The sequence below is a fragment of the Oryctolagus cuniculus genome, chromosome 2 (assembly GCF_964237555.1).
Source record: "Oryctolagus cuniculus chromosome 2, mOryCun1.1, whole genome shotgun sequence".
Lineage (NCBI taxonomy): Eukaryota > Metazoa > Chordata > Mammalia > Lagomorpha > Leporidae > Oryctolagus > Oryctolagus cuniculus.
Window position 1 is genome coordinate 65,099,789 of NC_091433.1, and position 16,150 is coordinate 65,115,938.

The 16,150-nt window shown below is 45.4% G+C and overlaps 1 protein-coding gene across 2 annotated transcripts in view; it reads left to right on the forward strand.

The window, feature by feature from the left end:
* The window catches only part of WWC2 (WW and C2 domain containing 2), a 262,307-nt gene that overhangs the window by 202,982 nt on the left and 43,175 nt on the right, over positions 1-16,150 (forward strand). For both annotated transcript variants that reach the window (XM_008250200.4, XM_070068324.1), the window contains exons 12-17: positions 1,484-1,613; positions 2,517-2,597; positions 2,692-2,778; positions 6,379-6,571; positions 8,781-8,945; positions 15,429-15,541. In XM_008250200.4, the coding sequence (XP_008248422.2) occupies positions 1,484-1,613; positions 2,517-2,597; positions 2,692-2,778; positions 6,379-6,571; positions 8,781-8,945; positions 15,429-15,541 (769 nt within the window). The remainder of the gene's footprint in view (positions 1-1,483; positions 1,614-2,516; positions 2,598-2,691; positions 2,779-6,378; positions 6,572-8,780; positions 8,946-15,428; positions 15,542-16,150) is intronic.

Below are 16,150 nucleotides of genomic sequence, written 5' to 3' on the forward strand. Positions count from 1 at the left end.
GCCGGCGGTCTGCCACAGCCCTTCTCCCCCAGGATCCCGAGGCCCCTTCCTGCCCCCGGCTCTTGGGTCTCTGATGAGTCTGTGTGGCTGGAGACAAGCCTTGACTAAGGCGATGTTAGCTTTTTTACTGCACATCATATTACCCAAAGCACTGTTAAAAAGTCAGCCTGTGGGAAGGTAAGGCCAAGAGCTCTGTTTGCAGATAGTGCTAGCTTCAGGTCTGAAAATAACTGAAAACGCAGTTCTCATCAAAAGATGCGTTCTCTTCGGGTCGCCATTCTCTTTGGGTCGCCAGTCCTTGATCTGTCCGGGGGACATCTGCCCCTCCCCAGGGGGTGAGGGGCTGCCTGTCAGAGCCTCAGTTCATCTCTCTGAGTGCTCTGGAGTCTTTCCCAGGTGAAGTTGAGCCCCTTTTGTGTAAATCCTGCTCTCCAGCATCAGTGCCTGCTGGATGGCAGAAACCAAGTTGGAATAACTACGAGTCAGTCTCTGTCATTGTCAAAGTCAATTTCAGGCTGCTGTGGTTATTCCTGGGGGTAATCAATAAATCATGTCATCACCTTCACCCTCACGGAGAGGGGGTGGGCGCAGAGAAGGCACTTCATCATCAAGGAAAAAGCATTCCTACTGCCAGAAATAAAAGGGGAAATGCGGCAATCAATCCTGTAATCTGAAGCCTTAAAACTTAAACATCTTAACAAGATGTAAAGTCACGGCTCAGGAGGGGGCCGGAACGCACGTCCCCCCTGGGCTGGGCTCCAGGGCCCTGGCCAGGAGAGGATGAAAGTGCTCTGCAGGCCTGCAGCTTGTTACGCGCAGAGCACAGCTGTCAGTGAGAGCGCCTTGCTCACGGCAGGATGCTCCTGTATGAATATGAGCGGGAGATGAAAGTTAAGTGCGAGTTGGTGCTAAAGATTCAGTAACACAAAAAGTGTTTTTTTATTTTTAATGGTATTAGCTAGTGAGAAATTCCTGTAAGTCAAAGACATTTTCTCTGTAATTTCTGTTAGAAAAGTGGCCCGGGAGATGTGGAATATGGCATGTGGAGAGGAGGCAAGAGCAAATGAGGCGGAAACCTGCCCTCCCATTGAGTGAGCTAGAAGCTCTCTGTCGTAGCATACTCAGACAGCTGGGGGAGGCAGATAGTTTCCTACCCCAAGGATGTGTAACCGTAATGACTGCTGGGCAGGAGGACTAGGAACCAGCGAGAACCCGGGCAGTCCATCCCCTTCCCTCAGAGTGTTCCAGGACGAGAAGAAACCAAGCAGTGCTGTTTCCTAAACAATGACTGAAAGAACCGTTGTCCTAGGGAGCTTGGGGGTCGTGGCTTCCTGGTCATCTACAGTTGCTGAGTTGAACAGTCGTGTCCTGGGCTCTCAGAGGACGCTTTATTTTGGATAGCTCATGATCAAGCCATGTGTACTGCCCACTTCACTTTTCCTCGGAGGAGCTCTAACTAGTGCTGTCACTCTCCCTCCCTCAGACGTGGAAAAATCACTACCAAAAAGAAGAGGCATCCACTTGCTTGGGGAGAAAACTGCTTGTGTGTCGGCTGCTGTATCGGACGAGTCTGTGGCTGGGGACAGTGGCGTCTATGAGGCTTTCATGAAACAGTAAGGATTCGGCAGGGCTGCTTCTGTCTGTACCATACTGCTCGTAGCTTTGTGTGTGCGTGCATGTGTCCACACGTGTGCGTGTGTGTGTTATGCTGCCAATGTCCTGCTACCGTGAATCCACCCTCAGAAGTACACTTGATTTCGGTGGGGACACTGGGGCGAATTGCCGGTGCTTGTTTGGTGCACGGAGCTTCTGGTGTGTATTTCTGAAAACCCAGACTGTACGTGGCAGTGTGCCGGAGTGCCATAGCGAGGCCGTATGAGTCACGCACTGGAAGATCCCTCCCTGAAGCCCAGAGGCAGTCTCGTTTTGTAAAGATAAAGATAGCCTCTGAAACAGGCAACTTTCCCTGGCATCAGCTCCAGAGATGGCGCAGGAGTGCTGTGGATTCCAGTTTGTATTCAAAATCAGCAGGTAGAGCCACCTCCTATGATGCTGGCGTCCCATGTTGGTGCCGGTTCAGGTCCTGGCTGCTCCGCTTCCAAACCAGCTCACTGTTAATGCACCTGAAAAAGCAACAGAAGATGGCCCAAGTCCTTGGGACCCCAAGTCCTCACCCATGAGGGAGTTCCATGCTCTTGGCTTCTGCCTGGCCTAAACCTGACTATTATGGCTAATCAGGGAGTGAACCAGTTGACGGAAGATCAGTTCCTCTTTCCCTTCCCCTCTCCCTCTCCCTCCCCTACCCCCTCTCCCTCTCCCTCCCCTACCCCCTCTCCCTCTCCCTCTCCCTCTCCCTCCCCCTCCCCTACCCCCTCTCCCTCTTTCTCTCCTCACCCCCTTTCTCTTGTAACTCTGCCTTTCAAATCAAAATTAATAATTTTTTTTTAAAAATCATTGAGTAGTGAACAGTAATTCATAATAGGCAGTTTCCCCATTGATTGCCTGTTCTCTCCCAGGCCTGGTGAACTCGAAGACGCTGCGTGCAGTGGAGAGGATGCTGCCGTCGTGGAGACTGCCCAGGTGCAGATCGGACTCAGGTAGGGCATGGGTAGGTGGGGAAGGGCGAGCGCGGGAGTCTGTGCAGTGACAGGTGATCTGTGGAGATTGCTTACTTCCTTCATCTTCTAACAGATACGATGCAAAAAACTCGAGTTTCATGGTGATTATAGCACAACTTCGAAATCTTCATGCCTTCTTGATACCTCATACTTCAAAAATGTAAGTAAAATCAGTGGAGAACAACTCAAAGAACTTAATGCTTCTGAAGTCAGTGAAGAGCAAATAAAAGAAATTATAATTTTTCTTGTAAGATATGTTCGTTGTCCTTAAGCAGTTTGTCAAAATGAGGATGGGGGATGACCTAATAAATCAACAGTAGATAAAGATGAGAAGCAAAACATGACACAGACATACTAGGTTTTGGTCTTTCTCAGTTCACTCATTATTAAGCTAGGTGTCAAGACTTTGTATCCCCGTTTTCAATCAGAAATTCTGAATTATGCTGTGTTGGGCCTGATTATTGGAAATACAATGAAGTTGTTTGTTATTACATTATAGTTATTACGGTTTTTGTTATTGCATAGTATTTCCTACAATTGGCTTAGAGGAATTTTCTGATCTTTCACATGAAAAGATGGTGATCAAATCTTACTTGTCGGGGCCGGCGCCGCGGCTCACTAGGCTAATCCTCCGCCTAGCGGCGCCGGCACACCGGGTTCTAGTCCCGGTCGGGGCGCCGGATTCTGTCCCGGTTGCTCCTCTTCCAGGCCAGCTCTCTGCTGTGGCCAGGGAGTGCAGTGGAGGATGGCCCAGGTGCTTGGGCCCTGCACCCCATGGGAGACCAGGAAAAGCACCTGGCTCCTGGCTCCTGCCATCGGATCAGCGTGGTGCGCCGGCCGCAGCGGCCATTGGAGGGTGAACCAACGGCAAAAGGAAGACCTTTCTCTCTGTCTCTCTCTCTCACTGTCCACTCTGCCTGTTAAAAAAAAAAAAAAAAAAAAAAATCTTACTTGTCGGTACCACGTCACCAGTCGAACATTTTACATACTGCATGTAAGAGTATGTTTTTCTCCTCAAGCATTGGCTTCCCTGTGAGCAGTGATTTCGTAGTTCCTTCACTTCATCAATCCAGGAAGCCCAGCCAAGTGGCGGCCCAGTGCTGCACAGGCCGTTGCTTCGGCACTGTCTGAGAGCTGACCTCCGTTCACACTTCTGGAGCCAGAGTTCCGGGGACTCTTCTAAGGACTCATGGATATGAATGGGCTGCGTGCAAAGGAGGTCTTCAAAGCACACATGGAAATGCAGACCGAAAAAACCTTGCTTGGATTCCAAAATAAATTAATCTTTTAATTCCTTTTTCCATGAACTTTTTGAAATATCCTCATGTATGTCTACTCTGCATTTAGACTTCCTGAGTCAGGATGTGGATCTTGATCATATTTTGAGTGTGACATTACAAGGAATTGGAACTAAGCTGTTGAGGGGTGATCCCCAAGACTCTGTATTCGGCCAGGTGGATATTTTTCCTTACGGCAGAGTATATTCCTCAATGAAAAAGAACTATATAGGAGAGTTCTGCATGTTTTCTCTCCAAGTGTCTGTTCACATCTCATATTCATCAGAAAAAAGAAACTGGATCAAAATAAACAAACAAGAGAGCTAGATCAAGATGATGGAGCAGGCAGCGGAAAAAGAGAGAGTGGCTGTCTGTGTGTTGATGGTCATCAGAGCTAGAGCGGAATGGCACAGACTCGGAAGTCTTCCTGAGATCAAGGCGTGGGATTACTAGTGAGACCACTAAAAAGAGCAGGCAGAGTGTGGGAGTCTGCTGCCCAGGCTGACACACAAATACCAGTTGGAAGTATTCAGGCAAGGTGGCTAGGTAATATGTTTGTGATTTTTCCCTGCCAGTAAATACGCTATGGAAATGGTGCTTGCCATTGGTGGCCTTTTAATAAGACAGGTTGAAAGAGGAGTTAGGTTTACCAGACATTGAATCTGTGAACTGTGAGAGCCGCTCAAAAGCTGAGGAAGAACTGCAGAATGCCCCCAAAACATGCACTTTCTTTAACAAGGGGTGCAGGGGTGCACCTACCCGAACGCTGAACCTTACCCAAGGCAATGACAGGCATCCTTACCTCACAGGAAGTGACAGAGTCCTGTGCAGGTGGGAGGACGCCCTGGGTAGTTCAGGGCCAGTAGTCATCAGCCCAGCTGACGCATATGGAATGCTGTTCTTCTCAGCTCGTCTTGGGCTACATAGCAATACTTTCAGAAACCCATACATAAACTAAATAGAGACACTGCTAAAAATGACTGATATAAATACCTTCAAGTAGTTATTTTCCCCCACCACCTCAAGACTGTGTTTTTAAGATTAATTTATTTATTTGAAAGGCAGAGAGAGAGAAATCTTCCATTTACAGGCAGGCCTGAGCCAGGCGGAAGCCAGGAGCCAGGCCTCCATCTGCATCTCCCCATGTGGGTGGCAGGGACACAACTACTGGGATCCTCATCCACTGCCTCCCCAGGACACTAGCAGGGAACTGTGTTGGAACAGAGTAGCTGGACTCGAACTAAACTCTGAAATGGAATGCAGGTGTCGCAAGTGGTGGCTTCATCCACTGTGCCATAATGCCCACCCCTGAGTTTTTTTGTTGTTCATTGTAGCAGAGTTTGTGCTTCACAGTGTTTCCATGAGTGACTTCTGGCTTGTCTGACTCCAGTTTGCACCTGCCACCCCCAGCAGGATAAGAGGAAAGCACCCCCTCCTTCTCTCCTTTGTGCCTTTAGCTGTTAACCAGTGTAAGATCTTTCTGAAGTGGCTAGGCCACTGGTGCGAAGTAAGACTGAAAGCTCCGTGCTAACTCTGACAGGTCTCTCCTCTGCTGCTGTTCCGTGAAGGCAGAGTAAACGAGTTTCCTCTGCTGACTCCCCAGACCGAAGGAGAGTCCGCTGTGCCTCGGGCGGGCTCTGGAATCCAGGCTCACTAGATCTCTGATACCCAGTCTCCAGAATTAATGTTGATATAAAGTACAAAGTAGTACAGCGTTCCTCGTTCTGCCTTTGAGTGTGAAGTTACTTGGAGAAAAGCGTGTTTTCAGAATGGAGTTAGAGAAGCCGGGAAACGGGATTAGGAGTAGGTTTGGTGGGCGTTGTCTTTCTGGGATTACAAGGAAAAGGCTTCATGCAGTTCGCGGGAACCGTGGGCCTTCCGTTGAATGATGTGAAGCATAGACTCTGAACACAGCCTGTCACATCTGAGACTCCAGAGGTGCTGGACGGTGATGTTTCGAGCTGTTGTTCCATCTGTTTTAAATGTTCTCAACAATATGCTACTCAGCCTTTCTTCTTCTCTAGTAGCATAATGTATCCCATTTCTGGGAAGTGGGCACCAGCATCTCTTGTCTCATGCTCAGGATATGAGTTATGAGGATATGGGATAAAGTCTCCGGTCCCTACGTGTGTTCCTGCCCTCCTGAGCTCAGAATAACTTATTTTGGAGTTGACTGTGCACGGCGCAGGTGGGATGTGAAATTTGCCCTGCGGACTTTCCTCCTCTTCACTTCCCAATCACGTGCCTTTGCTGCAGTCTCGTGCGTGGCAGGCTGGGCCGTGGCACGCTCAGCGCGCAGTTGGCACGGGTGGTTAAAAAGAGCATGTCGGCAGCCGAGCAGTGACCGCCCCGGCAGCAGTGCTGTAGCTGGACAGGGAACTCGCCAGTGCCTCACGTCTCTCCTTTGCAGATACCAAGCAGCAGCCATGAACCCAGAGCAGTTGAAGGAGCTATGAAACCCATTTTATCCTTGCTCTTCGCAGATATTTCAGGGTCGCTGTGCTTCCCTCCTCAGCTGACGTCAGCTGTCTCTTTCGGACAAAAGTCCATCCGCCCACAGAATCCGTTTTGTTCAGCGATGTGTTCCGAGTGGCCATCTCCCAAGCAGCCTTACAGCAGAAGACGCTGCGAGTAGATCTGTGCTCTGCGAAGAAGCACCGGAGGGAGGAGTGCCTGGTAGGTGACCTCGCGGTCCTATTGCTCTGTGGCCAGCCCTGAAGCTGCCGTCTACCTGCCTGATGCCTTGAGGCACAGCCAGTGGCTATTTGGTTTGTGTGGGTTCTTTTTTGCCCTGGAGTATTGATTTCCATCATTCATTCTCTTATTCCAGATTTTTAAAATGTGCTTATGGGCCGGCGCTGCGGCTCAACAGGCTAATCCTCCACCTAGCGGCACCGGTACACCGGGTTCTAGTCCCGGTCGGGGCACCGGATTCTTTCCTGGTTGCCCCTCTTCCAGGCCAGCTCTCTGCTGTGGCCAGGGAGTGCAGTGGAGAATGGCCCAAGTGCTTGAGTCCTGCACCCCATGGGAGACCAGGAGAAGCACCTGGCTCCTGCCTTCGCATCAGTGCGGTGTGCCGGCTGCAGCGCGCCAGCCACGGCGGCCATTGGAGGGTGAACCAACGGCAAAGGAAGACCTTTCTCTCTGTCTCTCTCTCACTGTCCACTCTGCCTGTCAAAAAAAAAAAAATGTGCTTATGAATTGTGACTCTATGAATTCTTTTTTTTTTTTTTTTTTTGGACAGGCAGAGTGGACAGTGAGAGAGAGACAGAGAGAAAAGTCTTCCTTTGCCGTTGGTTCACCCTCCAATGGCCGCTGCGGCCGGCGCACTGCGCTGATCCGATGGCAGGAGCCAGGTACTTATCCTGGTCTCCCATGGGGTGCAGGGCCCAAGCACTTGGGCCATCCTCCACTGCACTCCCTGGCCACAGCAGAGAGCTGGCCTGGAAGAGGGGCAACCAGGACAGAATCCGGCGCCCCGACCGGGACTAGAACCCAGTGTGCCGGCACCACAAGGCGGAGGATTAGCCTAGTGAGCCGTGGCGCCGGCTGACTCTATGAATTCTACTTTGTGTTTAACCCTGTGACAACAGAAGAACTGTTGCCTCTGTTGTGACAGTTCCGTGTGCAGCACGTTTGCTTCTCCCAGCGCCAAGCCCCGTGCTGAGCACTGCGTGTCTCACTTCGAGACAGCCTTACGAAAGTCACTAGGAAAGGTGTGATTCCCCCTTGTTCAGATCAAGAGCTGCTTAGAGAACGTACCCAGGGGCACGCAGCCACTTGAGCCACAGATTGTGAAGACTTCCCGGCACACAATTCACTGTTACAGACTTAAATTAAGCAATACACTGAGTATACAGTTCGCTTACTCCACTCATTCTCCTCACCACAGTATCAGCACCTCCAGGAAGACGGTATTTAGAGCAATGTAATATTCAGATGCCACAACGGAAGACTCCCCGCTTAGCTAATTATGACTCTGAGCCACCATTGTTCCTAATAACCAGAAAACCACGTGCCAGGAGAGCTGCCTGGTGCTGAGGCCCAGGCATCGGGAGGGGTACCGTGTGAGCGTCTCCAGCTGAGGGCTCCTCTGCAGTCCAGTGGGAAGCACAGACCCACGCCTATTTCCTGATGAACAAAAGTTGAAGAGTGATAGGTTTCTTCTTGGGGAAAAAAAAACAGTTTGATAATGTCCACCAATAAAGAAAATGACAAGCTAGAGAGCAGACTTTCTACCTGTGCCACATCAGAGCCTTCAGTAAAGTTCCTAAACGTGCTCATCGGGATCTCTTCACAACCAGTCAGATAGTTTCAGTTAGCTTCCGGCTGTGTGTGGTGTGCTAGAACATGAAAGCCTTTAGCCGCTCCTTTTTTGGACTCTTCTGTAACCTTCCTGTCCAAAGAGAAACTTCCCTATATGATTCTTATTCAAGAACCAGTATGGCATTTGAATTTGTTTTAAAAATTTTCAGTGGATAATGGACTGTTTGTGAATATTAAGTCACTTCTATGGTTTATTACAAGAAGTATTATGTTTAGGATTATCATTTATTTTGTTTTTCAATTCTTAAAATATTTACACATTTGCAAAAAAAAAAAAGCTTTACGCTTAGTTATTAGCTGTTGATGAAATGGTATCTCACAGTGATGCCGGGATTGACTTTAATTTGGGGGTGATTTCTTATTTAGTCCTACTAGAAAACACAAGACAGCACTGAGCTTTAAAAAACCCCACCAGTGCTTTTATATCATAAGTACTGTATGGGGATTTGTTTCCCCTAAAGTGAGCTCACCTGATAATCTTGATTGTGTCATAAAGAACAAAGACTAATTTAAACATTTTCATTTCTCTCTTCTTTCTTTTTCTTTTCATTTCACATAGGCTGGAACTCAGATCAGCCTGGCAGATTTGCCTTTTTCCAACGAGATCTTCACTCTGTGGTACAACTTGCTTCCTTCCAAGCAAATGCCTTGTAGACAGAATGAAGAAGAAAAAGAGGATTCCGTATTTCAACCAAACCAGCCATTGGGAGACTCTATAGATCTGGTGAGTCAGAATGAGAGAACAGTCATTAAGATTTAATAGAGCGATGGGAAGCACAGACTTCTCTGAGACTCATGATTTTTTTATTCATTTTTTCTGGCTTTCCTTCTTTTCCTTTCATAGCTTTACCCTTTTCTCAGCCCAAAAAATAAAAATGCAAGACAATTTCCAGCTTTGTTTCAAGTAAGATTTATAAAAGGATCATGCTTCACTTTTTTATGTGGCCATTGAAAACCGTTTATTTATTTAAAGATTTATTTAATTTATTTGAAAGGCAAAATTACAAAGAGAGAAGACAAGACAGAGAGAGCTTCAATCTGCTGGTTCACTTCCCAGTGCTGGGCCAGGCCGAAGCCAGGAGTTTCTTCTAGGATTCCCATGTGGGTGTCAGGGGCCCAAGCACTTGAGCCATTTTCTGCTACTTTCCTAGGTGCATTAGCAGGGAGCTGGATCAGAAGTGGAGCCGCCAGGTCTCAAATCAGCGCCCATATGGGATGCTGGCACTGCAGACAGAGGTTCTACCCACTCCACCACAACACCAGCCCCAAACCTTTTTATTTAAATACACACTTTGATACCTTGTGTTCACATACTTGATTCCATTGGCAGGTTATCAATTTGGCACTCTTAGATTTTTGCAAATTTTAAATCATTAAGCCTAATTAGTGTGTTAGTTTTCTTTCTTTTTTTTTTAATTTTTGTTTTCATTTTGTAGTGATTTATCTATTTATTTTGAAAGTCTGAGTTAGAGAAAGAGAGAAAGAAAGAGAGAGAGAGAAATCTTCCATCCACTGCGTCACTCCCCAGATGGCCACAACAGCCAGGACTGGGCCAGGCCAAAGCCAGAAGCCAAGAGCCAGGAGTTTCTTCTGGGTCTCCCACTTGGGTGCGAGAGCCTAAACACTTGGACTGTGTTCCACTGCTTTCCCAGGCACTTTAGCTGGGAGCTGGATTGGAAGTGGAGCAGCCGGGGCATGAAGCAGTGCCCATATTAGATGCTGGCATTGCAGATGGTGGCTTTACCTAGAACACCACAATACCCAGGCCCTAGTTTTCCATTTGTCACATCAATATCCCTAAGTGTTTGCTGTTGAACAGTCTGTTACAACCAGCAGTCATGCATTAGTGCCTGAAAGGATTTGCAAAGGGACATTTTGTGAGGCCATTCATCACTGATTTGGCATTCGTGGTATTGTAGCTGAGTTCGAGTTTGTTTTAGAATGTCAATGAGGAAAGATGAAGCAGCGGTGTAGTACTGACCACCTGCTCTGTGCAGGGAGGTCTGGTGGACGTCACAGTAGGTGGTGAAAGGGAAGCAGACACAGCTGTGGAGCTTCTGTCACAGTCCCAGGTTTGCATTTAGAACCATCACCCTGTGCGTATGGTTTTGAACTAGCTTTACTGTAATTCAATCCATGTATCAAGTGATTCACCCACTTAAATGGACAGTTCATGCACTCTAGCCATAGCTTAGAGGACTGGCGTATACTCACAGGGTTTTGTGCCATCTTGGCAATCTGACAATTAGGGCATTGCCATCATCCCAGTGAGCACCCCTGCACCCATGAGCGGTCACTCCTGATTCCCCCGAGGCAACCACTGATGATCTTTCTGTCTCAATTTGCTTATTCTGGACATTTCATACAAATGAAATAATTCGCTGTTTTCCTCTTGTGGTGGTCTTCTTTCAGTTAGCATGCAGTTTTCAAGGTAAATCCGCAATGCAGCAGTACTAGTATTAAATTCCTTTCTAGTCTCAAATAGTGCTCTGTTGTGAATGTAACACATGTTGTTTATCCATCAGCTGATGAGCATCTAAGTTGTTCTGTGTTTTGACTGTTACAAATAATGGCGCTATGAACATTCATGTATGCAAGCCTTTGTATAGACACCTTTTGGTTTCTCCCAGGTACACTGGTATACCTAGTAGTGGAATTGCTGGGTCATGTGATAACTCTACTTAATAGCTTGGAGAACTGCAAATTGTGTTTCTTGATGTAATGAGTTATGTATCTTTTCATCACTTAGTTATGAACTTTTATAGCACAAAAGTTTTTAACTTTGATAAAAGTCCAGGGGATCCATTCTTTCTTCATTATGTAGCTGCGGATTTTATGTCTAAGAGTTTGCCTCACCTAATGCCACGGAGATTCGCCCAGTGTCTCCTCGGAAGAGTCTCAGGCTTAGATCCCTGGTGCGTTTAAGCTGTTAATGTGAGATGGGAGGAAATCGTCCAGTTCCGTTCCTTTGAGTGCAGCTGTCCCAGCACCACTTCTTGAAACAAATGTTCTTTCCCTCTTTGAATTATCTTGCATCCTGTCAGCCCTAAGTGTGAGCGTGCATATATGAACCCTCAGTTGTGTTCCATCCTCTCTGTGACTGTACCACGCTGATCACTCTCGCTCTGTAGTCATTTTGAAATGAAGGAAGTGACGGTCCTCTAATTTTGCTTCTCACTTTCAAGATTGTTTTGCCTGTTCAGGGTCCCTAGTATTTCTGTATGAATTTTAGTATCAGTTCATCAATTTCTGCAAAAAGTGGCAGCAAGGATTTTGAAAGGAATAACATTGACTCCAGGTCTGTTCAGGGGTATTTTCATCTTAACAGTTTTCAGTCTCCTTGTCCCATGGATTCTGGATGCATTTCTGTTTAAGTGTTCCTTAATTTCTTTTAACAATGTCTTGTTGTCTTTAGAATCCAAGTTTGGACTGACTTTGTTAAATTTATTCTAAGTATTTTATTCTTTTTGATACTATTGTGAATGGGATTGTTTTCTTCATCACGTTTTCTGATTATTCATTGCCTAATTGAGTTTTGCTTATTTTTCTTGTATCCTGCAACCTTGATAAACTTGTGTATTAATTCTAATAGTTTTTAGTGGATTCCTGAGGATGTTCTGTATGTATGATCATATCTTTCTGCAGATAATCTTGTTCCTTCCTAGTTGAATGCTTTTTGTCTATTTTTCTTGCTTATTTGCCCTGGTTAGGGCTTCCAGTACAATGTTGGAAGAGGTGTAAGATCAGACATCCTTATCTAGTTTTTGATCTTAGAGGGGAACCATTCATCATTGAGTATGACTCTTGCTGTCGGTTTTTCATACATGACATTTATCAGGTTGAAGAAAACTTCCTTTCTCAGTTCCTTGAGTGTTTTTTTTTTTAATCATCAAAAGCTATTGGGTCTGACAATTTTTTTAAAGGTTTATTTATCTATTTGAGAGGTAGAGTTACATTCAGTGAGAGGGAGAGACAGAGAGAGAGGTCTTCCATCTACTGGTTCACTCCCCAAATGGCTGCAATGGCCGGAGCTGCACCAGTCTGAAACCAGGAGCCAGGAGCTTCTTCCGGGTCTGCCATGTGGGTGTAGTCCTTGGGCCATCTTCCACGCTTTCCCAGGCCATAGAGAGCTGGATTAGAAGAGGATCAGCTGGCGCCGTAGGCAGAGACTTAACCCACTGTGCCACAGCGCTGCCCCATTATTTTTTCTGCAACTATTGAGATGATCATGTGACTTTTGCCCTTTATTCACTTATTATGGCTTGTTAATTGATTTTCAGGTGTTAAGCCAATTTTGCATCCCAAGGGTAAGTCCCACATGGTCATGGTGTAGGGCCTTTTCACATTAATGGATTAGATTTGCTGTATTCTAATTAGGATTTTGTGTCTATATTCATCATTTTCATTTCTTGTGATGTCTTTATCAGGTTTTTTAAAGATTTATTTATTTGAAAGGCAGAGTTGCAGCGGTGGGGGGCGGGGGGGGTGTCTTTCATTTGCTGGTTTACTCCCCAAATTACTGCAATAGCTGGGGCTGAGCCAGGCTGAAGCTGGGAACCAGTAGCTTCACCTGGGTCTTATACTTGGGTGCAGGGGCCCAAGCACTTTGGTCATCTTCCTCTGCTTTCTCAGACACATTAGCAGGGAGCTGGATCAGAAGTAGAGCAGCTGGGACTCGAACTGGTGCCCATATGGGATGCCAGTGTTGCAGGTGATGCATTAACCCGTTGCACCACAACACTGATCCTCTTTATCAGATTATAGTATCAGAATGATTTTGGTCTCATGAAATGAGTTAGGAAGCATTTCCTCCTTTTTACTTTTGGAAGGCTTTGAGGGAAAAAATGATATTAGTTTTTCTGTAAATAGTTAGTAAAACTTAGCAGTGATGCCATCTGTTACTGGTTGAAGTTTTCATTTACAAATTCAACTCTTTTTTTTCTAAGTCTATTTGTAATTTTCTTCTTGAGTTAGTTAGTAACTTCTGTCTTCTTAGGAATTTATCTATTTCATCTTGCTTATCTAATTTGTTGGTATATAATTTTCATAGTCCATTTTATATCTGTAGGGTTAGTAATAATATCCCTCTTTCACCCTGAATCATATTAATTGAAGCCTTCTTTCAAATTTTCTTGGTCAGTTCAGCTAAAGATTTGTTAAAGGGCCTTTTGAAAGAGCCAATTTTTAGTTACATATGTTTTCCCTAATGGCTTTCTGTATGCTGTTTCATGAATTCCATTCTAGTACCTTTTAAAAAAATATATTTATTTATTTAAAAGGCGAGTTACAGGAGAGAGGGAGAGGCAGAATCAGAAAGAGAGAAGGCTCCCATCTGCTGGTTCACTCTCCAAATGGCTGCAATGGCCAGGGCTGGGCAGACCAAAGCCAGGAGCCAGAAGTATCATCCAGGTCTCCCACATAGGTGCAGGAGCCCAGGCACTTGGGCCATCTTACGCTGCTTTCCCAGGCATATTAGCAGATAGCTGGATTGGAAATAGAGCAGCCAGGACTTAAACCGACGGTCATATGGGATACCAGCGCTTCAGGCAGCACTTAACCTGCTGTACCATAGCGCTGGCCCCTCAATTCTAGTCTTTACTGTGTCCATCCTTCTGATGGCTCTGAGTTTATTTTGCTCTTTACCTTTTTTTTTCCTTTTTCATTTATTTGAAAGACGGAGAGAGCTCCCATCCTCTGGTTCAAACAAGATGCCTGCAACAGCACATCTTCAAATCTAGGTCTCCCAAGCAGGTGGCAAGAACTCAGTTACTTTGGTTATCACTGCTGTCTCCCAGAGTCTGCATTAGCAGGAACCTGAAGTCAGGAGCTAGAGTCAAGTATCCAGTCAAGCACCCTGAAATGGGATGCGCGTGTCCTAACCAGAGATCAAATGCCCAGCAGCCTTCTACATTTTCTTAAGGTGGAAAGTTAGGTTACTAATTTGATGCATTCTTTTTTCCCCCCAGAAACCTTTTATTTAAGGTATAAAAACTTAATGCATTTCATAAAAGCAACTTTAAGAACATAGTGGTAGTGATTCTTCTCACCCTACCCATCCTCCCACTCCAATTTGCTTGCAGTTTCCTCCGTCATTTTCTCCCTAAACTTCCCTGAGACTTCAGTCTCTCCACGTTTTCTGACCATCTTCCCCTGGACTAAAACAGTGAGCTCCCTCCCTATTCCACCATCTTGGTGCCTCTCCTTTTTTTCTAAATCTAGGTGTTTAAAAATTTTCCTCTAAGCACTGCTTTAACAGTAGCTCTAAGTTTTGGTATGCTGTATTTCAATTTTCATTCCTCTCGAACTATTTTGTAATTTTCCTTGTGATTTTTTTTTTCTTTGGTAGATTATTTAGGAGTGTATTAATTTCTGTATGTTTGTTAATTTCTCATTTCATATTTAGTTGATTTTTAGTTTAATTCCAGTGTAGCCAAAGAGCATGCTTTGTGTAACTTCAGTCTTTAAATTTATTGAAGTTAGTTTTGTGGTTTTGTATATCCCAGAGAATGTTTCATGTGAACCTAAGAAGGTTATGTATTCTGTTATTAGTCAGAATGTTCTAGAGATATTAGGTCTAGTTGATTTATAGTGCCATTGGATAAGAACGTTTTGTTATACTTTTTATCCTATGTTAGTCTCACTCTGTGATATTCTTTCCTGGAGAAGGGTGATGGAAAGATCTATGACAAAGTTTTTTTGCTTGGTTTGTCTGCACATATCCAGCTTAGAAATGGTGAATGCCTTGACAGGAATAGTACACAGAATCCTGGGCTAACTTTACAGTTCACTGTATCTGGCCCCAAGGGCTGACTCCCTTTGGAGTCCAGAGCTCAGTTTTAGTCTTCTGCTCACACTGCCAGGGCCAGTTCTAGGCAGCCACCGTCTGCTTAGCCCACAGGCCTCACTTAGAGAATTGACAAACACCAGTAGCAGTGATGGTAGCTTCACCTTGTGATCCCCTTCTCCCTGGGATCTTGGCCCTCTCGTCCTGCTTGCTTTAGTTGCTCTTCACTGCTTTAAAAACAGTTGGGAGTTTTTATTTGTTTTTGCTTCCTTGTACTCAGCTTTCATGTTTGTTCTCAGCAGGAGAGTTCAGCCTCATCCAGGCTTTCCCTTTCACAGCTGGAAGTATAAGTCCTGCTCTCAAGAGTCTTTACAGCCTGTCTGGGGTATATGATGTTAATTGCCCCTTGTTTTCTTTCTCCAGGATGCAGTGTCAACCTTGCTTGCAAGAACATCAGCTGAGCTATTGGCTGTAGAACAAGAATTAGCACAAGAAGAGGAGGAGGAACCAGAGCAGGGGGGTCCAGATGGCGACTGGTAAAACCATCCTTTCCTTTTGCTGTAGGGAACTTAAAGAGAATGTGTTTAGTTTCTCATAAGAAATTTCTAGAGACTCCTTTATGGAAGCAACGCATCTGTAGTGAGCTGTAGCCGAGGGAAGGTCTGTGCTTGGTCACCGGACAGTTGAAGAAGGTAATGACAAGGGACAAATGTAGCACATTAGCCACAATTTTTCATGCTGTTTTCTGAGCTTTTTTTTTTAAATCCAAGCTATTAATTTTGAAAGATATAGTGGCTTTACTGTAGAGTTATAGGTGAATTAAAAGCTGACTATTTAAACCTCTAGAAGTACATTTGGGCTTTGGCAAGACAAAGCAGATATTTAGAAAGCAGCTTCTGAACACTCCTTCATTTGTTACCAGTTTTACTTTTTTCCTTTTCTTCTCTTTATCCATACTGTGTCCTTTTGAGAGAAACAGGGGGTGTGGGTGGGTTATTACAGCTTTTGTCCGGAGCTGTCATTCCTGGGTTGCAATCTGTTCTCTAAAAAAAATTTTAGTGAGTACCTCTGTTTTTTTAAGTATAATGTAAAACCACTTAGGTTGATTTTTTTAAATATATTTAATTTCTTCTATTAGGTTTGTT